At 38.6% G+C, this 27,506-nt stretch overlaps 1 protein-coding gene across 1 annotated transcript in view; it reads right to left on the minus strand.

Annotated features, from left to right (window-relative positions):
* The window catches only part of LOC124803438, a 29,424-nt gene extending 2,535 nt beyond the window's left edge, over positions 1 to 26,889 (minus strand). Inside the window, exons 1-3 of the mRNA XM_047264623.1 lie at positions 26,748 to 26,889; positions 26,306 to 26,618; positions 25,345 to 25,389 (exon numbers count right to left, since the gene is read on the minus strand). Of these exons, the coding sequence (XP_047120579.1) occupies positions 25,345 to 25,389; positions 26,306 to 26,618; positions 26,748 to 26,776 (387 nt within the window). The 5' untranslated portion in view covers positions 26,777 to 26,889. The remainder of the gene's footprint in view (positions 1 to 25,344; positions 25,390 to 26,305; positions 26,619 to 26,747) is intronic.
* Positions 26,890 to 27,506: the final 617 nt, after the last annotated feature.

Here is a 27,506-nt window from a genome sequence, read left to right on the forward strand (position 1 = left end):
CCTGCTTTCTTTGGGATTGGAATTATTATATTATTCTTGAAGTCTGAGGGTATTTCACCTGTCTCATACATCTTGCTCACCAGATGGTAGAGTTTTGTCAGGAATGGCTCTCCCAAGGCCGTCAGTAGTTCCAGTGGAATGTTGTCTACTCCGGGGGCCTTGTTTCGACTCAGGTCTATCAGTGCTCTGTCAAACTCTTCACACAGGATCATATCTCCCATTTCATCTTCATCTACATCCTCTTCCATTTCTATAATATTGTCCTCAAGTACATAGCCCTTGTATAGACCCTCTATATACTCCTTCCACCTTTCTGTTTTCCCTTCTTTGCTTAGAACTGGGTTTCCATCTGAGCTCTTGATATTCATACAAGTCGTTCTCTTATCTCCAAAGGTCTCATTAATTTTCCTGTAGGCAGTATCTGTCTTACCCCTAGTGAGACAGGCCTCTACATCCTTACATTTGTCCTCTAGCCATCCCTGCTTAGCCATTTTGCACTTCCTCTTGATCTCATTTTTGAGACGTTTGTATTCCTCTTTGCCTGCTTCATTTACTGCATTTTTATATTTTCTCCTTTCATCAATTAAATTCAATATATCTTCTGTTACCCAAGGATTTCTACTAGCCCTCGTCTTTTTACCTACTTTATCCTCTGCTGCCTTATCTACTTCGTCCATCAAAGCTACCCATTCTTCTTCTCCTGTATTTCTTTCCCCTGTTGTTGTCAACTGTTCCCTTATGCTCTCCCTGAAACTCTGTACAACCTCTGGTTTAGACAGTTTATCCAGGTCCCATCTCCTTAAATTCCCACCTTCTTGCAGTTTCTTCAGTTTTAATCTACAGTTTATAACCAATACATTGTGGCCAGAGTCCACATCTGCCCCTGGAAATGTCTTGCAATTTAAAACCTGGTTCCCAAATCTCTGTCTTACCATTATATAATCTATCTGAAACCTGTCAGTATCTCCAGGCTTCTTCCATGTATACAACCTTCTTTTATGATTCTTGAACCAATTGTTAGCTATGATTAAGTTACGCTCTGTGCAAAATTCCATTAGGCAGCTTCCTCTTTCATTTCTTAGCCCCAATTCATACTCACCTACTATGTTTCCTTCTTTTCCTTTTCCTACTATCGAGTTCCAGTCACCCATGAGCATTAAATTTTCATCTCCCTTCACTATCTGAATAATTTCTTTTATCTCATCATACATTTTTTCAATTTCTTCATCATCTGCAGAGCTAGTTGTCATATTAACTTGTACTGCTGTAGTAGACGTGGGCTTCGTGTCTATCTTGGCCACAATAAGGCGTTCACTATGCTGTTTGTAGTAGCTTACCTGCACTCATATTTTTTAGTCATTATTAAACCTACTCCTGTATTACCTCTATTTGATTTTGTATTTATAACCCTGTATTCACCTGACCAAAAGTCTTGTTCCTCCTGCCACCGAACTTCACTAATTCCTACTATATCTAACTTTAACCTATCCATTTCCCTTTTTAAATTTTCTAACCTCCTTGCCCGATTAAAGGATCTGACATTCCACGCTCCGATCCGTAGAACGGACATCTGGGATGTTATTAAAAAAACAAAACAAAACAAAAAGAAGAGAGGAAACTGGGAGAGGCAAACAAATGCAGAATAACATACTGCCAAGGGAGGGGGATAAGGTTATAAATAATAAATGATCCACAACACTTAGCAAACTGTGTAAACAAACATTTTTCAAGTATTGCGGAGAAGTTACACCAAAACTTCCCCAAAAGAATACAACACCTGTAAATAATGTTGCACAAGATAAAATGATATTACTTCCAACCACAGATAATGATGTCAGTAAAACTGTTTCATAACTAAAAAATAGTGTCAGTAGGCTTAGATGAAGTACCAGTGTGTGTACTGAAACAATGTATAGAGATTATACAAGCCCCCTTAACAAATATAATAGTCCTTCACATCAGGGACATTTCCAGAGCAGTTAAAACAGGCAAGAGCTGTACATTTGCTTAAGAAAGGTAATGCAAAAGACACAGAAAATTACCAGCCTGTCCCTCTAGTGTCACCATTTCCAAAAATAATAAAAGCAATTATGAAAGACAGATTAATGAATTACCTGAATAAATACAATCTTTTAAGGGAATCACAGTTTGGTTTCCCAAATGACAAAAATACGGAGTCAGCCACAGTACTATTGGCAATAATTTTACTTGATGCTCTTGACTAAGATGAGTGTCATAAGCATATTTTTGAATCTTTATAAGGCCTTTGATACAGTCAACCATAAGATTCTATTAAATAAATTAGAAGTATTAGGAATAAAAGGGGTAGCTATTGACTAGTTTCGATCATACCTAGCAGATGGAGTACAAAGAGTAGAGATAACACATACTTGAAATAGCTCTAAACGTTTAGTAAAACACTTGTCAGAACCAAAATACGTTAACATAGAGGTCCCGCAAAGTAACATATTAGGACCAATACTGTTCCTGATATACAGGGTGGTCCATCTGAAGTTACGGATGAGATTATCTCGAAAACTATACATCGGGTAAAAACAGTGGGTAAGACAAGTTAGTAAACTCAAAGAGGGACATCAAATTTATGCTACACACGACCTCCAGCCCCCGCCCCCGTGGGTGGGGTGGGGGGCAACTTTTAAATCCTAAGTGGAGACACCATTTTTATTGCAGATTCGGATTCTCCATAAAAAAAGTAATCAAGTTTTGTCTGAAACATTTTTAAACCGTTGACAGATGGTGCTGAAATCAAGAAAAATTAAAATTGGGGAAGAACTCAGAATCTTGTTAGGGAATTCTTCACAACTGCATTACTCACCCGACTGTGGCACTACCGTGGACAAACTGTGAACTATGGCTCAGTATAAAGATCGGTGCAATGTGATCAGACGTCACTTCACTTTCAGACTGTGAACCATAAAAATCAACTGATGAAAGTAAATTATTCTTTAGTGCTACATGGCTCACTCTCCCCCAACAGAGATAGTTGATATGATGTTAATTTTAGGTGAATGCCATAACAATTATGCTGCAGCTGCGCAATTGTATGTGAATTGTTTCCCAAACAGACAACATCCAAGCAAAAACATTATTCGAAATTGCACTCAATGAGCTCGAAATGGATACATGCACCATCCACCTCGTCATCGTGAAAACAATAAAAATGACACTCGTACCCTTACGGTTCTTGCTTGTGTTAACTGGATCCCAAAATGAGTAGTTGTGCGATTCAGAGACAAACTGGAATACCAAAATCAACTATTTTGAGGATTCTGAAGGCACATAAATATTGTGTGTATCATATCACAATGACACAGGCATGAACACCGAAAGATATGCAAATACGCGTGCTTTTCTGCCGATGGACCTTGGAAATAAGAGGTGACAATGATCTTATAGATACATTATGTTCACCGATGAAGCCACATTCAAAAACAATGGCAAATTAAATCATCATGATTGTCATTATTGGTCCCCTGTCAATCCACACTGGCACAGACCCATTGACAATCTACAGAAATAGTCATTAAAGGTCTGGTGTGGAATTTGAAACGGTTACTTGGTGGGACCATATCTTTTGACTAGAATGTTACTGGGGAATCTTATTTACAACTTCTCTGTGAAGATTTGTTGGAGCTAATGGAAGATATTGATTTAGAAACTAGGCAATGAATGTGATTCCAACAGGATGGAGCAGCTCCCCATTATGCTAAAAATGTGCAGTTATTTAAATGTGGGGTTATTTAAAAAATACCAAGAGATGTGCTGCTCAAAACTGGACAACTTCTGCAGATGATTGACATTATGCATTGAAGCAACTGGGGATAATTTTGAACAATTTATTCATGGCTAATTTCATTAATTAAGCACCCCAAATTGTGAGAGGCAAGGGGACTCACACTAATGAAGCACCCCATGGAATATCATTCTACAACGTCTGTGTTGTTGTTCCTGAGTAACACTAAAAGTAGGATACAGTACATTTTATACAAAAATAGCATAATTTGGCATAACAAAAGAATTGGTGCATATTTTTTATCAATTTGATGCGTCTTTCTTGGATAATTCTAAATAAAACAGAGTTCTTCCCCAATTTTACTTTTTCTCAATATCAGCGCCATCTGTCAATGGTATAAAAAAGGTTCCAGCAAAATTTGATTACTTTTTTATGGGGAATCTGAATCTGCAATAAAAAATTGGTGTTTCCATTTAAGATTTAAAAGTTGCCCCCCCCCCCCCCCCCCCCCAACCCACTTCAGGGGGGCGGGGGCTGGAGGTCATATGTAGTATCATTTGATGTCCGCCTTTGAGCTTACGAACTTGTCTTCCCCACTATTTTTACCCAATGTATAGTTCTCGAGATAATCTCATCCAAAACTTCAGATGGACCACCCTGTACATCAATGACTTTCCCAGTAGTTTACTCAAGGTGGAAAAAATTCTCTTCACTGATGACAGCAGTATTAGTCACTGAGAAAATGAGAACTGCTTGGAGAGAAAGCAAATGAAACTCTCAAGGAAGTTTATGATTGGACAGTAAGCAATAAAGTGACATTGAACATAAAGAAAAGTAATGCCATGAATTTCCGTTTGAAGAGGAGAAAATGACAATATTAAATTAAATATAGATGGCACCTGTATAGACTCTGTAACAAATGCAGAGCTTCTAGGAATGAATATTGATTCTCAGCTGAAGCAGTGTGAACACACACACAGGTACTTGCAAACAGAATGTTGTCAGCATGTTATGTCCTTTGAATCCTATCATCATTGTGTAACATGCAGTGACTTTTAGTGACCTACTATTCATATGTACACTCAGTTCTTAGCTATGGCATTAATTTTTTGGGAAACAAATGCACAAAATATGAACACAATTTTCAAACTCCAGAAAAGAGCCGTAAGAATAATGACCAAAAATAGTCGAGCTCATTGTAAAGATTTGTTCAAAACACTGGGGATTTTAACTGCTCCATGTGAATACATTTACCAGTCAACTGTACACACAAAAAAAGATACATTGGTAATTACTGCACAAACAGTTCTGTCCATGACCATGGAACAAGAGCTAGACTAAACTTACATTTACCAAGCATAAATAAATGTAAAATTCAAAACAGCATTTTCCACCAAGGAATAAAACTTTGCAGTAAATTATCAAAAGAGGTTAAAGGAATTGCAAACATACACTTATTGAAAAAGGCAACTAAGAAGTACCTGTTATGCAATACATTTTATACACTGAAGGATTACTTGGATAAAACAGAGCAGGAGTTTGATAAAGTAAAAATGTTATACAAATAAATAAATAAAAATGATCATAAAACAACCAACATCCCACATAACAACTTCACGCTGTTTCTTTTCCCTTTTCTAGAAAAATTTACCCCATTGCCTTGGGTTAGATTAATAAAATGGAAGAAAATACATTGCATTTTCCTCTCGGATGCATGGCTCTGTCTTTTTGTAGAAGTTTGGAGGGGTGAGCAAGAAATTGCATATGTTATAAACCACAGTGATTGAGAAGTCACAGATATCAAAATAACAACTCTACAGAATCTGGCTGCGATTTCAGTCACAACTAGGAGTCGCAAGTAGCCTTTAACTTTCTATGCCATGGGCCATCTGTTGGCTGAATTTCATCATGCTTCCTTTGAACCTTTTGTCTAAGAACCTTGTGTCTCATGTTACGAATATATTTCATGCTTATGGTCGCAAAAATGAACCAAGAAGCTAATTTGCTTTGAGAAAAATTTTATACTCAGTTGAGAATTGGTGCAGCCGAGAAATGTGAAGACCAAATAAAGGTTGTGCTAATAGACAGACCTATACTGTAGTCTGGAATTATCATCACATATTTAACAAACTCCTCATCACTTAAAACTGCAGGGTAATTTCAAAAACAGATAAGGGATAAGGCTTCGACGAGTATTTTGATGCGTATTACATACATATATCATACATGAACTATTAAAAATACAATCTGGTGTCTACTATGTAAGTTTTGCCAAATGTTTAACAACTGCTTTCACAAGGTGAATATTTTTTTCCGACAGTGCAATACACAGTTAAACTTTTGTCTGTATCTTCAAATATTGCATTGGTACTATTCCCAATATCAACTTGTAACTGTAAGAGCAGTGCTTTCTACAGTTTTCACTTGCACATCAACCTTCAAACACGCAACCTTCCAATGTAACCTACACCTCGGGCTTTGCTGCAGGTCACTCTGTCCATCACAATGCACATTCAAGGCGGGAGAGTTCGACGGATCAGTATCACGCTCTAGCAAATCTTTATCACTAAAGGCACAGCAGAAAATTTTGGGGTATGGGATGAAAGTTCAGAATGTAATTTGCTTAATTCACTCAAGGTGTGGTTCACGTTAATTTATCATCTCTTTCCAGTCACATAATGACTTCTCAATGACATTCTGTACCAATACTCATTTTGCAAAATTATGTTATCAATTATCGCTCTCATACACTGCAAATTCTTCATGGGTCATCTGGAATTTTCACGATTATCTTTTCTAGACGTGGATGGGTACATAGAGCAGTCTGTAATCTAAATGGGAACTGCGTCTGGAAAATCACACGGATTATTAAACTTGTCTACTGCTACAAATTACTAGCAATATAATTCACATTATACAACTGCCAATACATCTGGTAATGAAAGCTGTTGAGGCATAGGGGGAGGGAGAGAGGCATTACACTTTGCATAAATGGTGCCCCTACGTTTATTCACAAACTTAGAAACTAACCTTACTTCTGCAGAAGACTGTGTAACGGTGCTGTCGCAAATTGTCCAGTTCTGTTGTCACTGATATTTTGAATTATTGCTATCTCGAGTGACTGACAATGTGGTTCAGATACTTGTGAACGTAACAACGTGGTCAGAATCCGTACTCTAAACATGAACTTCTATTCGTTCTGTGTGGTATTTGTGTTATGATTCTCAATGTCACACTACTAATATTTTCACAGTTGTTCCATTAATATAAAACTAAAGCCAAAGGAAGAACATAGGGCAAGCGTTTCTTTCATATACCATGCAACAACTGAGGAGGAACTGTTGGAAATATTAATAATACCATTGCAGGTAACTGCTTGTCAGTTGGGTTACTGAAACATTACATTAGGCCATCATAAATAATCACCTATACAGACGACAACATATTTCTCGGTTCCACTGACAGTTCATTTGGTAATTTCCAATAATAATTGCCTATCAAAGTCACGGGGGGATAGATCGCAGAAATAGCGGAGGGATACAGTTTGTGAATAAATTCTACTGTCCGATTCCACTCGTCTGCTTTGAGCAATGAAGAAAAGCACATAGTGAAGTTACACTGTTATCAAATAACATTAATTTCATACTTATTATTGAATCTAAAGGGAGAAGCGCTGGAAAGTGGGCGTTTTGGGTGGGTAGAAACTAAAGTGTATCAGAAAATTAAATGATTGACAACAATAGGAAACAGTAACACAAAATGTGGAGAATCAGACACACTAAATTCTAAAAGAAAAGCCAGTACATGACGAACAAATATCTACCAAAAATAAATAATATTGGAATCGATAACTAGAAATAACCTATGTAGGTAAATTCCAGTTACAGATTACAACTGCTCCATGATTCATATGTAACTTACTTTTGCAGTTCTATGCACTGAATCTTAACACCATTTCTACATTTGTACTTGCTCTCTAAAACTACCGCAGTGTATAACAAAAATCGGAATCGGTAACTAGAACTGACCGTCTATATAGGTCAATTCTAGTTACCAATTCCAATATTAGTAATTTTTTTGCAGGAGTTCAGAGAGAAATTACATATGTAGAAGTCATATTAGCCCACATTTTAGTGCACACACGTGCAAAAAAAAATCTAATTAATGAACCACCGAATAGTTGGAATCGGTAACTAGAATTGACCTAAATAGGAGGTCAAGTCTAGTTATCGATTCCAACATTTCGATGGTACTTAACTTTGGACACTTTTGAAGTAAATCTGTGGCCTATGTTTTTGTAGGATTTCTCATTGATCTCATAACTACTGCGAAGATACAGCTTCCAAATTTTTCTCTTTTTCTTACTAATGAAGACAGTAATACCATACGTAGAAATCCTGTAACACTTTAGTGTACACACTTGTGGCGGAACGATCAAAATAACGAACTGTGGAATGGTTGGAATTGGTTAACTAGAATTAACCTATATAGGTCAGTCCCAGTTAGCGATTGCAGCATTTGTTAAACCCTACTTTTTGTCAATTTTTGATACTTGTGTAGTTGCCACGTTAGATGCAACAATTAGTACCAAAAAGTTAACGCTGATTCATAATATTTGACTTCATCACGCGCTATACTGTACTGGATTTAAAGGTTCTCTGTGCTTTTCTTACTAGCATAAATTACGATAATAATTTATTTCGGACATGTACTTCTCGTCTTCTGTTCTTATCTATTTTCGTTACATTTAGTTCTTGTCGATATAATTTGTGGCTGAATAATTAGCCACATGAACTACGTTTGTAATTTTATCAAATGCTACATTCGTTTGTTTACGAATATGATCAGTTGCTTTCAAAGTTTGCCTCTATGTATTTGTATTTGTAGCATATAGCGTCTGTGCCTTAGGTATGACGTAATTGATCAAAGCCGCCGAGTGGAATCGGACACTGGAATTGACCCCTTGTTTGTTCTAAGTCATCGCCAACAATTTATTGTGATTGTAAACTTTTAATGTTGACTGCTGCGGCATGCTACTGTGTGTCTTGTCATATCACATTTTATTTGGTTTTCCCCTTTGACGGTGGCGTGTATTGTCAATGTTTTGTCATAAATTACCATTATGTTTGGCTTCGTGTGAGTCTGTGAGTGAGTATAACATCAAAAAGTTAACTTAAGTGAATCTTTAAATTTTATACCAGCATATTTGTCGGTTATAATGCAAACACCCATAATTAATTTTATGATTTCAGTTCGTAATTTCCGTTTTTATGTCAGCAGCTCAGTAATTAAAACTCGTTTTAAGTAAGACTATAATGGATATGTAGCACATTAAATAGAAAAAACTAAGTAAAATGGAAGTAAAATCAGGGTGTATACGACCCGGGAGATCCGGGAAAATCTCGGGAATTTTTTCATCTGGGAGAAAACCAGGAAAAACCCGGGATATTTTTAGAATTCCAGGAATGTTTCATTGTTTGAGTTTTCAGTTAAATTTTTGTAATTTTGACTGGTAAGAACCGATACTCTAAACAAAGGATATTACTGTATCCCGCCACAGTCGAATAATACTTCAACAATAAAACATAAACGAGAGAAAAAAACGAAAATAACTTAAATTGCAAAGGAAATGCGCCATATACAACGACACACAGTGCTCATGCAAGCGTCTGCCAAATGAAAATATGTCAAAGGCTTTAGGAAGACTGTGCAGTGCTTCATAACAACAAACTGCCTCTGATGAGCGTGAAGTCGCAACTGTTGACATTCGATTTGTTTTAGCAGTTACGCGCGGGCTTATGCGCATGCGCAGTTGATTCAGGTTTGAGTAGTAGATTCTCCCGCTTCTGGCTACAGGAACGTGGCTGTTGGCTGTGCAAGCAGTCGCAGCAAGCAGATAGATGCTACGGGGAAAAGGGGGCGCCAAATTCATATTGTTGAGAAAAAAAAACTTGTTTCACAAAGCGCCTAGCATCCAGCGCACGTTTGTCTATCGATTATTCATATGATTTTGAAACGCTTCCCTGATGGTTTTTTAATGCAAGCATAGTGTACGTGATTCTGTCAGGAGAATCCTCGTCGCATCTAGAAATAAACTTTCCGCAGACAAAAGGGGGCGAGGCAATACGAGCTGTCTGATTATGTGGTTGATTGGGTTTGCGAATGATCAGCATTGTTATAATTACTAGTGAAACCCATAGATTCTGACCACCAGAATGGAAATAAACGACTAACAGGAATAACAGGTGTGAAAGATTACGTTTATCTTTTTGGTGTATCCAAGAAAATGAAATTCTGACAGAAAATTTTTGGCCAGATCGCTACACTAGTAAGGACCAGTTGTACAGTCCCCGGCTAGCAGACGCGTAAGTGCTATTCTGGAAGTAACGCGAAAAACGTGTTGTTCCAACACGTAATAACGCCTAACCGGAAAATAATCGCGGGATAACTAAACCTGTGATTCTGACAGGCATAGTGAAGTTAATCGGCGAAAAAGTTTTGACAGTGGCAGCAATACCTGCAGAATTGGTGATGATAAGATTGTTAGAACGAGGAAGGAGAAGAAACGGGGACATCACACAAATTTTGGAAGCATAAGACGATTCCAAATTTATATAAAAATTTCGTAATACTACTTTTCGATCTCATGCTTGAGAAGCTGGTGCGTATGAATGATACGTGAAACTATTTCCTAACATAAAGCTTTTTGCTTGTAGTAGGCCTAATAGTCATTTGATATTGGCACTTCGTGAATTAAATTCTGTCGTCTTATAAAAATGGCCATTTGTGGCAAAACAGTCTCGTTTATTTGGTGTGTTACAAAACTGCTGCCATATTAGAAAGGCCTATTTTATTTTATGTAGCAGACAGTGACAAAATAGCCGTAATCAGATCGAGAAACCACTCCAGTCTTGAGTATTATTTGTATTAACAGCTTTTTCAGTATTAGATAACGACATTTCGATTTTTCATGTAGCAAAACGTTTGACGAACTTTGATGAGGAAATAGATTCTTTCGCAGAAAGAAAAGCGCGCCATGTAAAGCTGTAGAGATTAGAGAGAAAAAAATGCTAGGAGCTAAGGTTTGAAGAAATGTGTAATTTCTTGCTTATCTCTTCTCAGTATTGGTTTCATATATCCTACATTTCATTTTATGTCAGACAAAACAGCAAGTTATTAACTAATAGGCAGTAAAGAGTTCAGGTTTTACGAAGAGTTCTTGTTCTCTCGATTGCAAATAATCCCATCCGCTATTAATTGCGAGATTTTTTGAAAGAGGGGAAGGCTGTCAAACCGGCCGACTGGGAGCAGGAGAGACACCACAGGACATTTCAATTTCCACTCGCCTAAATATAGTTTGAACTTGCGGTAGAAAAATGCATTATGAAGAGGCGTGGCACTGCACTTCGGCATACTTAAGACCAAATAATATGTCTTACATTTCCTTGGATACATATGTTTTATGTTTCAGACTTTTCAGAAAGACGTGCGCTACAAGAAGAACATATTTTGAAAATTCGATATTTTTAGTATTGACTCGGTTCGCAAATGTCGTAGATCCGGGCCTGATGCGCAGGCAGTCTGAGTTATAGTGGGTAGTTGCCACATGACCCGTGTTTACATTTTGTGATTTTGCTGTTTCCCCTTCGTTTACTCTCACGTCAAATGAAAACAAAACGGATATCTGTGCCCGGGAGCTCTCAAGTGAATTAAAACACATTCACATAATTGCGGAAGGCTAAAATATGTCATTAGTTTCAGATTTGATTTTATTTCCACCTTTCTGACAGTCAAGCATTAATCACCTTGGCTAGCTTCAACTGTTCGTTGCATTTCAAGTGCACGTTTTCATTTTCTAGCACGTATGGCATTATGTCATAATAAAGCTCCAAACATGATATAATACAGTACTGGTGCTCCAAGAATATTTACATCCCGAAAACCACACTGAAAAGCTTAATATCAAGTCGAGGTCTACTTCATTGGGAATCAGACATACAAATGTGCACTTTAAGTATGCACTTTAAATGTGCACATTTTAATACTGTTCACGAAATTCCGATGCTCTTGCAGTATGCTCTGATGTCTTGTTTCTTTTATGACATAATGTATGATCTTTCAGTGTTTTTCACGTACGTACATACGGGCTTCCTACATCATGATAGCTACGCAAGCGCGGTGTCACCTGTTATCTGTGCTATCTGGCAACTGCTGAAACGAACCTATTACTAACAGGTCGCGGGAAAATATTGCGAGTAGTAGTTTGAAAAGCGTTACTTTCGAAGTAAATATCCTTTTACGTAAGTTGAACTATGTGCAATAATGTACCATGAATTTATTGAATCACAGAGCGTTTGACTCTCATTTGAAAATCAACTCTTTGATGACGCGCCATTTAGAAGAATTTCGAACCCTAAAGATCAGACATTTATGTCATTATTAAAAATTTTACTGGCACATTTGTGTGATATATCTTAAAGTGTAACACGTGCAAAAAAGATCAACAGTATATGCGAAAGCTTAGCTTCTCTTGCAGCTTGAGAACAATATTATATGTGAAAACTTTGGTTTTCTTGTAGCAACACTATGTATATTAATTTAAACTATTTACTTTCCCTGTTTGTGTGTTCGTGTTACTTAACAGTGATGTTGCTGTTGGCTGACTACATCATGTGTCCTATGCTCTGAATATCCGCTGTCATCGGCTGGCGAGATTACGTGACATGAGCTACGAACGGCCTACAAAAGCGCATCGAAATCTCGATTTCAATGATTCGGAAAGTAACATGCGGTGTTTGGTGAAATTCCAGTGTATACTTTCATAATACGAAAATACGCAGCGTACATGTTGCTGCACATCAAAGATGTTTCCAAAATGTGTCTTTTTCCGAGAGTTTCGTTTTATAAAGTGTCGGGAAACTGTACGCCCTTGTATAAAACCATAACCATTCAAAGGATTGATAAGGGAAAATATACTGTCACCTGGGAGAAAGTGTATTTTTAACCTGGAAATCAGGGGAAAATCCGGGAATTTTTTTTCCTTGTCCACATATACACCTTGAAACTATAAAAAATTATATTTCTTAATCAATCAGTATGATGACCATTGGTTAGATTCTGTTATTATTTCTTCCTAAATTCTTGCTACCAAGTATTTTCACTGGTATTATCGCATTTGGAAAAAATCACATATTTCATGAAAACACTTCTGGAAATTGAACATAATATTATTATGCAACCACCATGCATGTGCAAAAACGAATACCATACACACAACAGATTGTTAACACCAAAAGGAATTGTAAAATATACTTTTACTAAAATACATATATATTTTTGGGAAAATTATGTCTTCTTTTACAAGGAATATTATTAGTTTTGTTTAGACTTTGCTTTTATAAGTTTTGCAGTTGTAAATGTTATGAACTTCAGTAGAGTAATTGTAATAGCTCAAATTCAATATTTTAAGTTACAGTACAAATAGGTTAATTCAGTTTGCTGATTTTTGAATAAAAATATGGAAAAATTACAATGTGATCAATTACAAAACTGACTTGCATCAACAGAACCACACTAATACATGAAATGTGATATTCAAAGTTCAAAGTGTTAAAGAACTTATACTCTGTATTTAGAAAATTCCAACTGAACTCTGATAGTCCTGATAATGTTAGATTCTTAAAGAGAAATTATGATCTTTGTAATGTAACAGGTCCTGCAAGTAAGAGAAGCTCTGAGGTTACTTAAAATTATTTAGTTTACTGTTCAGATAAACATTTCATCAGCCAAAGCATGTGTCCACTGTGGATGCTCTTCAGATAAAGGATAAGTTAGTGGATACATCAGCAAGATATGGGAAGGAACATCTTGTGTACGTGGAGCCTTTGAGGGAGGAAGAGGGTGAGGTGGCAGCAGCACTCATTGGGCGTGTTGAACTGAGAGCTCTGACAGTCAATAGGGTACAGCATGCAACCAGTCACAGACTGTGGCACACATTGGAACAAACACCGCCCATGTGTGGAATTCAAGTTCTTGCTTGGATTACTATAGTAACTGACCAGAAAAGGTTGTGATCAGCCTCGCTCATGGAATTTCTGTGAATCTCAATAAGCAGCATTGTTCCCAAAACTGATTGTGGCACCCTGCTTCTGAGTCTAGAGGTAGGCCAGTACCAGAAGCTTTGAAGGTTCTGTGACAATCTGGGCTATGACTACTTTGACTTAAGGGTTGGGAACTGTGTGGTTGCCCAAAATGGTTGACAGGTGCAGTCACATAAGAGGTTGCTACCCCAGTTATCTGGCTGTGTGTGAGGATCACATCACACAAGTGCTTTTTATACTAGGCAACTCTCCATTCAGTCACTTATTGGTAGCCATAGGAGACCACTAATATTTAATGTAAAATCTGAAGGTATGCCCTCCTGCAGAATGGTTAAAATTGCTATAACTTCTAGTGGTGCCCTGCCCTGCCTCTAGTTGACATATTGTTAAATAACTAATGTAACAAAAATATAGTTACAGTTCTGTCAGTGATTTGCAGATATGGGTCCAAGAATTAATTCATTAACATTGTACTTTGTAAAAAGTGAGTAGTTGAAAACAATACTCATTTTTCTGTCTGTTGTTGTAGCTTGTTACTGTTGTTGCTCTTTGTCTTGAAAATAAATGGGGTATAATTTCAATGAGATAGCTCCTGGGTCTTGGAAGTGTTTAAGAACAACATTTTAATCTTCCACTTGGTCTCTGTATTGTGGTGTAATTCCTTCATTCAGCAAAAAAAGCCGTTAATAGTGTACATCAGTTGTCGCCTTAAAATGATGTATTTCAGGACTAAATATAACTGCTTTAAAATGAAACACCAGTTCATCACTTTCACACCTATTCTTCACTTTCAGATAACCACAAAAAATATTTTTCACACTTCATGAAACAACACTGTAACCTGCAAACGCACATCAGAGGTGAGTTACATTTTGATTTCCCTCCAGCACAGCTCACATCCAACTCGCTACTACTAAAACTGCTACTACTACTATTAGCCAGAGAAAAACAGAAATCAGAGATACATAAGATTTATCAAACCTCAAGCAGGCAGACAGCGAACTAAGTGGAAGGACTAAACAAATTGAGATTCACGTCATTCGCCATTGTTTATTAAAACACATTTATTTTAAAAATAACTAAAATCAAATAAAGCCGAGTAAGAGGCTTACAAATAACATTCTGAACTTTTCAGATTTAAGAAGTTACACATCTTAATTTAATGACAGTTTAAATAAGCCAGCAGCTACAGAAAAAAGTTGTGTCTGACAGTAGTTCTTAGAGCTCAGAATGAAAATTTCTATTTTTATGTGCCAGAACTCAGAAAATGCTTGAACAAATGATTAACACTTGGAAGCAGATGGCTCTTTAAGGCAACATAGAAGCATTACTCATCTCAAAAGATTAAAATTTAAGAGATGTACAGGAAGGCAGTGTAACTTACAGCTGCCTCTAGACAACTAGGAAAAAAATCTTTTAAAATACACCTCCAAGAGCATCTAGATAATATAAGCAAACAGCTGCACAAATTTATAGAGCTGCCTTTAGGCAGACAGAGCTAGTTTCCTTAACCCAAATGAGCAGTTAAGGAATTAATAATAGAACAAGTGTGCACTGATTGATATAACTGTCTTCAGGCAGACAGAGAAAATTCCCTTAAGGTATACTCTAGAAAACACTTCAGTGATTCAGCAAGTGATTGTGTACGCATAGTGGCTTAAGAATGCCACTTAAGAAGGAAAAGAACCAGTAATTAGTGCTCAGAACCAACTTGCAGCAAAATAAATAAATAAATAAATAAGAGGCGACAAAAGGTCACCCCATAAAGACATTTAAATAACAAATAACTGAACAACAATCTAATAAGCCCTGAGACAGGGAGTAAATTTCTTTTACTCTTCAGCTCACAAATGGCTAGTGAACAAACACTCAAGTAATCTTCAGAGCATACTATGCATATCATAGTTTTATACCCTTTTATCTTTTACATCCATGAACCTCAAATGAGCCAGTTAGTTGTTATCAGGGGGTTATAATTCTTTAAGTCCAGACAACATCCCAGTATTATCTGCAGTTCATATACAACTGACCAACATGTGGCCATCATAACAGGGTTGACGCTATGTCCAACAAAAGCACTTGACACAACAAAGCCTCAAACATCAAAATGTACACAATGTTAATACAAAATTTCCTACAGTAATTTCCATAACTTGGGTTAAGGCAGCCCAAGTGTAGCCAGCAGTGCTGCATTCCATGTTATAGATGTACAGGGGCAATGTTAACAGCAGTAATATGATGAGCATGCACTAGGTTCTGGATCAAGACAGCCAAAGCCTGCCGCAACAGTAGAAAACTGGAACAGACTGAGGGAGCATATAAATTCCACTGTCATTCTCATTTAATACAACCCCGTGACTACAGTCGGATCAGTGGACACCAGCTGATACTCTTGAAAAACCTGGTCCATGGCTAAACATGATCACACTTAAAACAGTCTACAGCATTACCAAATCATCAAATCCATTGCTGAATGTGGGAAATTGAATTGCAATAACAAGTGTCTCAGGTTGCTACACGTCACCCTAACCCCGTCCAAGGCAATGCCACAAGATATTAAGTCACACAAAATGATCCAAATCGGGCACTTTATCTGATCAGAAAGCTCCTTACATTTTGGTACTTCCACTGAGAAGAACCAACAGCAAAATCTAATAGCCAAGGCAACACAAACATTCTGTCTTTAGATGACCCCTGTTCCAACAACTATTAGACAAAACGTTTTGCTAAGTTCGGCCAAAAGGCACATACTGCTCACAGGCCCTGGGTGGCCTACCCTCTGGTCCGGCTTCTAAACACCAACTGCCCATCCGATCCACTGCCGCTCAGTGCAGCTCCACCATAATGCCTTGTACCATATGCTCTGAGCTCCAAGAAGTGGCATATGCCAGGCACATGGGGTGGGAATTCAAAGAGGGAGCCCGCCATGGCTCAGTTTATTTAGACAGATCAGAGTCTTTCTTATCGATTTTTCAACACAGATGACATATACATGGAATAGCTTACATCGAATAATTACTGTATTTAGTTAAGTTTGAATAATCAGTTAAATATTGGATAGTCTTTTGTAATGTTGTTGTTGTTGTTGTGGTCTTCAGTCCTGAGACTGGTTTGATGCAGCTCTCCATGCTACTCCATCCTGTGCAAGCTTCTTCATCTCCCAGTACCTACTGCAGCCTACATCCTTCTGAACCTGCTTAGTGTATTCATCTCTTTGTCTCCCTCTACGATTTTTACTCTCCACGCTGCTCTCCAGTACCAAATTGGTGATCCCTTGATGCCTCAGAACATGTCCTACCAACCGGTCCCTTCTTCTAGTCAAGTTGTGCCACAAGCTCCTCTTCTCCCCAATTCTATTCAATACCTCCTCATTAGTTATGTGATCTACCCATCTAATATTCAGCATTCTTCTGTAGCACCACATTTCGAAAGCTTCTATTCTCTTCTTGTCTAAACTATTTATCGTCCATGTTTCACTTCCATACATGGCTACACTCCATACATATACTTTCAGAAATGACTTCTTGACACTTAAATCAATACTCGATGTTAACAAATTTCTCTTCTTCACAAATGGTTTCCTTGCCATTGCCAGTCTACATTTTATATCCTCTCTACTTCGACCATCATCAGTTATTTTGCCCCCCAAATAGCAAAACTCCTTTACTACTTTAAGACTCTCATTTCCTAATCTAATTCCCTCAGCATCACCCAATTTAATTCGACTACATTCCATTATCCTCATTTTGCTTTTGTTGATGTTCATCTTATATCCTCCTTTCAAGACACTGTCCATTCTATTCAACTGCTCTTCCAAGTCCTTTGCTGTCTCTGACAGAATTACAAACTCATCGGCAAACCTCAAAGTTTTTATTTCTTCTCCATGGATTTTAATACCTACTCCGAATTTTTCTTTTGTTTCCTTCACTGCTTGCTCGATATACAGATTGAATAACATCGGGGAGAGGCTACAACCCTGTCTCACTCCCTTCCCAACCACTGCTTCCCTTTCATGTCCCTCCACTCTTATAACTGCCATCTGGTTTATGTACAAATTGTAAATAGCCTTTCGCTCCCTGTATTTTACCCCTACCACCTTCAGAATTTGAAAGAGAGTAATCCAGTCAGTATTGTCAAAAGCTTTCTCTAAGTCTACAAATGCTAGAAACGTAGGTTTGCCTTTCCTTAATCTTTCTTCTAAGATAAGTCGTAGGGTCAGTATTGCCTCACGTGTTCCAACATTTCCACGGAATCCAAACTGATCTTCCCCGAGGTCAGCTTCTACCAGTTTTTCCATTTGTCTGTAAAGAATTCGCGTTAGTATTTTGCAGCTGTGACTTATTAAACTGATAGTTCAGTAATTTTCACATCTGTCAACACCGGCTTTCTTTGGGATTGGAATTACTATATTCTTCCTGAAGTCTGAGGGAATTTCGCCTGTCTCACACATCTTGCTCACCAGATGGTAGAGTTTTGTTAGGCCTGGCTCTCCCAAGGTTGCCAGTAGTTGTAATGGAATGTTGTCTACTCCCGGGACCTTGTTTCGACTTAGGTCATTCAGTGCTCTGTCAAACTCTTCATGCAGTATCATATCTCTCATTTCATCTTCATCTAGCTCCTCTTCCATTTCCATAATATTGTCCTCAAGAACATCGCCCCTGTATAGACCCTCTATATACTCCTTCCAGTCTTCTGTAATAACAGAAGATAAACAGATGACAAAAATGTGTGTCCCCAAACATCAAAATAAACCAATAATTTTGTATTAAAAAGATATGCATTACCAGTGATACAAAATATTATAACAGCAAAAAGGTTTATCATGTTGAACAATTGGGTACAGCTGTATTGAAATCTACTATACCCCAGAATCACACAGATTGAGTACCTGTTAATTTATAACAAGACTACATAATGCCCTGGAGTCTTATTTAAGTCCTATACAGAATTTGCAGCTAAACTAGTGCTCATTTAAACCACATTATACTGTAGTTCCATTAAAGAAAAGTCTATACTCATTATTAGGAAGAAAGCACAGGTCACACCTGTCTACTAGAAGAGTAACTGAAATGATCTACAGAAGTGTTGTCCCATCTCCTACAACATATTATTAGCTCAAATGTAATGAGCTGTTGCAAACAGAACGATGACTTTTATACCACTCAGCATGGATTCCATAAACATCGATCATGTGAAACCCAACTAGCATTTTCTGCACACGATATCCTTAATGCCATGGATAAAGTCAGCCAGGTGGATTATAGCTTTTTGACTTCCAAAAAGCATTTGACTCAGAACCACACTAATGCTTATTAATTTATCACATGACATTTACACCAAAATCTCCGTGGTAGGCAGGACACAGTACATTATCTTCAATGGAGAGCCATTGACAGAGGTAGAAGTAATTTCAGTTATGCTCCAGGGAAGATTGTTGAGACCCTTGATATTCATAATTTGTGTTAATTAGCAGGTAGACAATGTAAGTAACAACTTAAGACATTTTGCAGATTGTGCTGTTATCTAAAATGAAGTTATGTTTGAAGAAAGCTGCAACATATAGGGATATCTTAAGATTTTGAAGTTGGTTTAACCATCTAACACAAGCAATAACCACATAATGTGGCCTCACATAGTATCAAATCGCTCATGTGAATGAGCTCTGCTGTACGTGGAAGTAGCTTGTGAGTGAGCAGAAGCACAGCACAGCATAACACACAACAAAATACAATGAAATATGGTACATTTCCCATTCTTCTTTTGGATCCAGAGCTAGAACTGGCACTGGGCAAATTAGAAATTTATTTTTCTGTTGATAGTTATTTTGAAACTTAATTACTCCATATTACTTTTTTTACATGAAATACAGAAGTAATTTAATATATCGTAGGTGAGAACACGCTATAAAGTTTCTCTTCTGAAAAATAAATTAAAAAATGTGTGTTTCCATGTTAGGTGATGGGTTATTGAGCTATTACTTTTTTTGTTACAATATACTGCCCTCTAGCCCTTGAAGAGAAAGCCCTCATGTAGAAGAAAACTCAATGATCAGTAATTAAATGAAACCACATGGTCTCAGAGTTATTTTCAAGTCTGACACCTATGATGTATATATGCAGACATAAGCAATGAATGAAAATTTGCATCAAGGTCAGCATTTGAACCAAGTCTCCTACTCACTAGACACATGTGCTAACTACTACGCCACCATGGCATAGTGGCTTTGCACAACTGCAAGGAGTACCCTAGATTGAGGGTGAAAACATACTAGGGTAGTCTGTGCAGTTGTGCAAAGCCACTGTGCCAAGGTGATATACTGGTTAGTACAGCTACCTAGTGAGCAGAACACTCAGGTTCAAATCTCAGCCATGGTGTAATTTTTCATTCATTGCTCCAGTCTGCATGTATACATCATATGTATTTAAGACCTGAAAAGGTCTCTGGAAATATATAGTTTCATTTGATTAAACCACCTATGCCTGGGTCTCAGGCAGGAGCCCCCATTTCCTTTGATGCTGAGGTGCTATTCCAATACAGTTGGACAGCCTCTTCAATTCTGTTTGAGTTTAGGGGGAATACCAAGTGGGCTGAGGCATGATTGGAAATTTGGTTTGAAGAGGAAGGCATGCTATGGTAGTTCATGCAGATGTGCAAAGACACTGTGTTAGGGTATCATAGTAGTTAGCATGTCTGCCCAGAAGCAGGAGACCCATGTTCGAATCGTGGCCTTGGTACAAATTTTCATTCATCGCCTCAGTTGGGAAATATATACCAGTGGTGAGTACAGGAAACATTGCCCATGCTATGGCTCTTGCAAGGCACACAGCTCAGAACTTGTCTCTGCTGTGGCGGTGTAATGATAAACTGGAGATTTGAAAGTGTTCTGGTCTTTAAGCTTATTTTACATCTAAATGGTACTGAGATGCCCAGCTTAACCCGCAGGACAGGACAGGTAGTTTGAAATGTGGAAAGGGGCAAAAATAAAGGGCTGTCAGTTACACTCGAACATATATGAGGGCTATCCACAAAGTACATTACGTTTTCGTTTGTGTCCGTTAGGGGCAGGGCTAGTGCGGCTATCTTGGTGTCATGGCATTCTGCTGCTCAGTCGGCATCCTGCCGTGCTAGTGAGAGGTCCATGCTGTATTCCGTTGAGTTACTGAGACAGTTTGAAATGTCAGTGTTAATTGAAAATGCCGCGAAGTGTGAAGTGCGTGCTGTAATAAGGTTTCCGACTGCAAAAGACTGTACACCGATAGAAATCTATCGGCAGCTTTGTGAAGTGTATGGGGACAACATAATCACTGAAGGTAGAGTGCGTCAATGGGTCATAAAATTTAAAAATGGCCAAACTAACGTTCACGACAAAGAGCGACGTGGAAGACCCAGCATAGTGACTGACTTTTTCGACAAGTTCGGCAATGCCGCGGTCCGTGAAAACCATAATTTCACAATAATGGAACTCTCTATGAGTTTTCCACAAATTTCACGAAGTTTGTTGCACGAAATCATTACCGAAAAGCTTGGTTACCATAAGTTTTGTGCAAGATGGATACCAAAAATCTTGACAGAGAGTCACAAAAATCAGCGAATGGCTGACGTTTTTGGACGTTTACGAGAAAGATGGCGACTCATTACTCGATCGCATCGTTACTGGTGACGAAACATGGGTTAAGCATGTGAACTGCGAAACAAAATTGCAGTCAGTGCAGTGGGGGCACACAAATTCCCCCCAAAAACCCAAGAAATGCATGCAAACAATGTCGGCAAGGAAGGTGATGGCGACTGTCTTTTGGGACAGAAAAGGTGTGATTTTTGTGGATTTCCTGGAAAGAGGCACTACAATAAACTCTCAAAGGTATTGCCAACCTCTGCACAACCTCAGAAGAGCAATACAAAACAAGCGCAGGGGAAAGTTGGGCCCAAAGATCTTGCTGATTCACGACAATGCCCGGGCCCACACGGCAAATGCCACTCGTGAAGTTCTCGAATCTTTTAAGTCAGAGTTGTTTCTCATCCGCCGTACAGTCCCGACCTGGCACCGAGCAACTTCCACTTATTCCCAGCAAAGAAGAAGTGGTTGGCTATGCAGCGATTTGATGACAATGCACAGCTTCAAGAAGAGGTAACCACGTGGTTGAAGGCGCAGGCGGCCGAATTTTATGACGAAGGAATTTCCAAGCTCGTCCATCGCTACGATAAGTGCCTTAATTTAAATGGAAACTATGTAGAAAAGTAGTATTTAAGTGTGGCTTTCATCTGTATATAATAAAAAAATTTCCAATACTTTATTTATTTTTTATTCCAAAACGTAATGTAATTTGTGGATAGCCCTCGTATCTTTATTATTTGAACAAACATTACAAGAGCCCAAAAAAATTTTTTTTAACACACAGCTTTAATCTTTGGTACTTAATTATCGGCTGAAAGTCACCTTAATTTAAAAATGGCTGCAGGCCAATAACTTAAAATGCAAGCATAATCAGAAATTTAAAAGGCAAGCCTTATCTTATAACAGTTCCTTATTTAGGCTGATGGCCCAAAGAATTGGACACTTCAAGAGCAAGCAATTTAAATTCAAATCGGCTGAAGGCCTAACACTTAAAACTCCATAACATTAATTTTTTTAAATACCAAAGGCCTTATGTGAAACAGTTCTTTAATTTAGGCTGAAGGCCTTAAGAACAAAACAAATCAAACTTAAAACTGGCTGAAGGCCCAACACTTAAAATTCAACAACATTAAAACCTTTAAAATATCAAAGGTCTTACGTGAAACAGTTCTTTAAATCAGGTTGAAGGCCTAAAGAATCTTATGCCTTAAGGACAAAACAACCCAAATTTTTAAAAAATTGGCTAGAAGCCATACAAGTACAAACAAGAAGAACAAATAAAAAAGGCAGTACACCCAACTGGAATTCAAACACTAATGCTTGCTTAGGTGAGACAGGCAGTCAGGCCAAGCATTCATGATCTGACAACATCCCAACCGACCGACAGTCAACAGACCCACCGACAGGATAACTTCCAACTCACCCGACCAGGGCACAACAGGGAGTTTAACGGAACAACGTAGAAGATATTGGTGCCCACAAACAATCATACATGGAGCTGTCAAACTACATTCCGTGCTGGACAGCAACAACACGATGAGGAAACAACACTGCCTGAAATTTACATCAACGCCCAGGGCAGGTAAACGGAACATTAACAACCACAAGGCAGAATATTCCGCTGGTGCACTTCAATTCAAATAACCAAATACAGTGAAACTCCACCAGAGAGTGGCTAGAATTTTCCAACTTGAAAACCACATTGTTGCTCGCGGGAATATCCCAACAGCTGACAATGAACTCCAAATGACACAATGTGAACAGTCTTGACTTGCTGGTAGGTTAAATCAAAACTCAACTTTCGTGTCCAGAGTCTGTGTGCCATGGCCCTCATAGCAATGGGAACAGCCCCACACACACCGACACTGCGTAGAAACCACCAGTGGCCCCGGCCAAACTACGTCCCGCAGAGAATTCCTTGCTGCTCCACGCCAACCAACCGACTGGTTGCACACCGCCCAGCCGGAAACTATAAGTGCCAGGTCAAAGATAGTCCAAGGTGCGAATATCGATACACACCACTGCTGCCACCCGTGGAAGGAGAGCATAACAGCATAATCGCGATAACCACGGGAGACTAAAGTCATTTGCAGATAAGAGCACATTTTACTTCATTTCTAGTTTTGCTGTTTCACATAAGTAAAGTGGGAGCCAGCCACAGCTCAACTGGCTGTCGGCACCTCACCGTCTCTCCATCCCCGACTTCACTGCTGCTGCGTCCCGACTGCACTGCTGGTCCGTCCCAAACTCGCTCCTCATGCTGTGTCCACACGCTTGCCAAACCTCGACAAGCCATCACAAATTCAAACATGTAGATAGGGCGTCTGGCTTGACTTTCGTAGGCTTCCTTGTGCTTGTGGCCGATCCAGTAGAGTGTCGGTTTTTTGGCACAAATCAAAGGAGGTTTGTGGCAAGCGCTTGCGACACGTCCACACGTTTGTTGTGGACTTAGTATTGTTTGTGCACTGGCGGTGGACAGAAGTGCGTTCCTCTTTGTGTAGAAGTAGGCTACAGCAGGGAAAATGAATACCGGTAACTGATCCAATGAGGAAATATTACAATTCATTGAATGTTATCAAGCAGAACCCTGCATTTGGGACCTGAGCAATAAAAACCGTACAGATGAAAAAAAGTGGCTGATGCCTGGAGTTGTCTCAGTGAATTTTTAAAGAAACATGTAAAGGAGATTAAAAACAAAAAGGAAATTCTTATGGCCACATTTTGTAAACATTTAAAGAAGAAACAAGATTCTATTCGTTCTGGCTTGGGTACAAATTTATTTATTTATTAATATTTACAGGATATATATACAATAAATTTGATAAATAGATGACTGGAACAAACTGCATATTTTTCAAAGTTCTACATTTATTTTTACTAAAATAGTGGTGTTACTAACAAAATAAGTATGTATATGACGTAAATAATAAGTAATAATAATTTTCCCTCCGGAGTCGAAGATATTTACGAATCAGTTTGGTTTGCATACCAGCTTGTGGAATCATTTCTTTTGCTGCTATATACCAACAAGATTGGTTTGAACTCAGATACACTAAGCAAAATTTTGGAATCTACCAGTTTTGATTTTTACTGCTTCTATAATATGAAGTACATGCTCTAAAATTAAGAAGTCAGAACTCCTCATGAAGCATTCGTACTCCTACAAAAGTATGAAGTAAATTCATCCCTAATCTTGATGGCATTTAGCGGTGATCTTCGAGGTACAAGTGGCAAATTTTGTATTGCATTGTATTCTGTTATATTCCACCATGCACCAGGTGTTATCAGATTCCCATTACTATCCCATAGATCCAAAGTTCCAGGGGGAATATATCTTTCTGAAGAAGATCTACTTTTTCTGAGAAAGTTATGTAGTAGCACACAAGTCATAGTAATTTCTTTCACAGTTTTGAGATCTAAATTAATAGGTCTCCTAAAATTCTGAACACTGAAGTTAAAATGCCAAAAGTATTCTCCACTCCAACCTGGGTTCTAGGCAATTGTTTGTTAAATATTCTTTTTGGCAATACAGTCTCATGATGTCCACGGTAAGGTTTCATAACATGAGTACTGAGTGCAAAGGCACCATCTGCTAAAAATACGTATGGCACGTTTACGTTATTGTTCGATCCAGGAAGTGGGCATGGTGTGGGGAAGTTCATTTCATTTCTGCAGATTCTTTGCCATAATAATGAATTGTTAAAAACACCACCATCACTAATCCTCCCTTGACATCCTATGTCAACAAATACAAAGTTATAATTACTATCAACTAATGCCAAAAGCACTATACTGAAAGTTTTCTTGTAGTTGAAATATTCAGTTCCACTATGAGGTGGACTCTCGATAACTATATGTTTGCCATCCAACGATGCCACAATGTGGGAATTTACTGCTGCATCCCCTTCCGCTGTAGAGGGCATCTGAAAACACAATGTTAAACTGTAGAATTGTTAATAAAATCTAATTTTTGCAGCAATCACGATCATCAGAAACAGCTGGCGAAGAAATTGTGGATGAAGCTGAGGAGACAGAATATTATAACAGCATGGCAGGTTCCTCGACTCCTGCTTCTATGGTTTCTTCACCATCTACAAGTAAATCTAAGGAGAAATCTTGTCATCGCACTGCTTTGAATATAGCAGAACAGCAAATGGCCACAGCATTTGTTCAATTAACGAATGTGTACTTAGTGTCCATCATGTGCAAATGCTGAAGATGATGAATGTGATCTATATGCTAAGCTACTAGCCAAAAAGATGCGGGAACTTACTCAAGACGACAGGAAATTAATGATATATGAAATAGATGGTTTATTTATCAAAAGAATTAAATAGAGGCCATTTTCATGTGAAACACCATCCCCTCATAATTCATTTCAATATTCTAGACCATCATCAGTGTCAAGTGGATTTATAGTAGTACCAAACTGCTCAGCACGTGTTCAAACGTCATTTTCTGAACCTTCTACCCCAAATTATGACCCCTTCACTACCAATCCCATCTCCAATTTTGAAAGATCCCCTACTCCATTACCACCAACACATCATCGAAACAGAGATGACAACATAACTATTTACTCAGCTGAATCCAACCCTTCAAAGACCACCTCTACAATTACAGTAATACTGGTCCCGGTATCTGATGAAATAATCACGCCTCAGAGACAAAACGTTATTAATGAAGCATTCCAGAAAGCTTATGAAGATTTTGAGTGCTACGATACTAGTGCATAAGTAATAAAAATTGTACAGAACAGTGATTAATATTTTTTTACACCGAGCTATTCAAACTAATAAGAAATACTAAAAACAAAATATCAAACATGTTTCACGTTACCTTTATTTCAACTTTCAGAATGTTATTAAGAGCTCTGCAGACTTCAGGTATAATTTTTGATATGGCCTGGGTGGATACTTTAAACAAATAGTGTAGACTCTTGTAACTGTCTCTGGATGCTAAATATCTTAGTGTTATTGCCAGACGATATTTAGCTGGTATAGCTGCTCTGAAGTCTGTACTTTTCTTCGAAATCGTAGGTGAAATTTCATTCACCAAATATTCAAAATCAGTGTAGCTCATCTTGCAGAAGTTATCAGACTGTCCGAATGGTTCATGAAGAAGCTCATTACATTTTTCTTCCATATATTCTCTGCAATCACAAATTGTAAATCAATAATTTTTTCATATGCCTAATTATATTAAACGAAATACACATAAGAAACTGTATAATGATCATAGATACATAAATGAAGCTATAATGTAATAATTTAACAATTACCTGGTATGGTCTCTATGAATTTTTAACATCCACCTTCTCTGTATTAACACAATTCTCGTTGTCCATCGCACTTCACATAGTGTAAACCGGTAACTGTCTGCTAGGCATGCCCGATGTAAAACTGACTGGACACTAACCGTGCTGCCAGAGTTGTTGTTTCTCCGGCAGAGGGCGCGGCCAAATTCTTGCGTGCCCTCTGGTGGACGGGACTTTACTTGCGGCCACTACTGTCCGTAACACACCGTACCGATGTGCGCCTCCCACGATCTTTCTGGTGGCTACTGCACTCCTTCGGGGGGTGAAGCCACTGTGATCCACTGTGTCGGAAGGTGGAGCATCGTGCAGTAGCGATGGCCTCCACTTCCATTGGAATGCTGGAGTTGTGGGGATCTGCCAACCCTCCAGCCGAAAACTTCGAATACGGTTGGAAGTGACCCACAAGAAGAGGCCCCCGTCGTCCCACCACCGGAGCCCGGGACAGAACGGGCGACAAGCTGTCGAACTCCGGATCCCATTTCACCTTGGGAGGGGCAAGACCCAGTGGTGGGGATGATGGGGAAGGCACGACCACAGATGAACCAGCCTCCTGAGAAACCGGGCCTGCGAGGAGGGCCGGCTCTCGCCGGGGCATCTCTAACGATGGCAATGCTGATGCTGGAGCTACTGGAGGCCGCCAAGGCTGAGAACCAATGCAGTGTGGCGGAGTCACAAGAGGGAGGGGCGGTAGCATCCCCTGAGAAAACAACACGGGTGCCGGCA

The sequence above is a fragment of the Schistocerca piceifrons genome, chromosome 6 (assembly GCF_021461385.2).
Source record: "Schistocerca piceifrons isolate TAMUIC-IGC-003096 chromosome 6, iqSchPice1.1, whole genome shotgun sequence".
In the NCBI taxonomy this organism is placed as follows: domain Eukaryota; kingdom Metazoa; phylum Arthropoda; class Insecta; order Orthoptera; family Acrididae; genus Schistocerca; species Schistocerca piceifrons.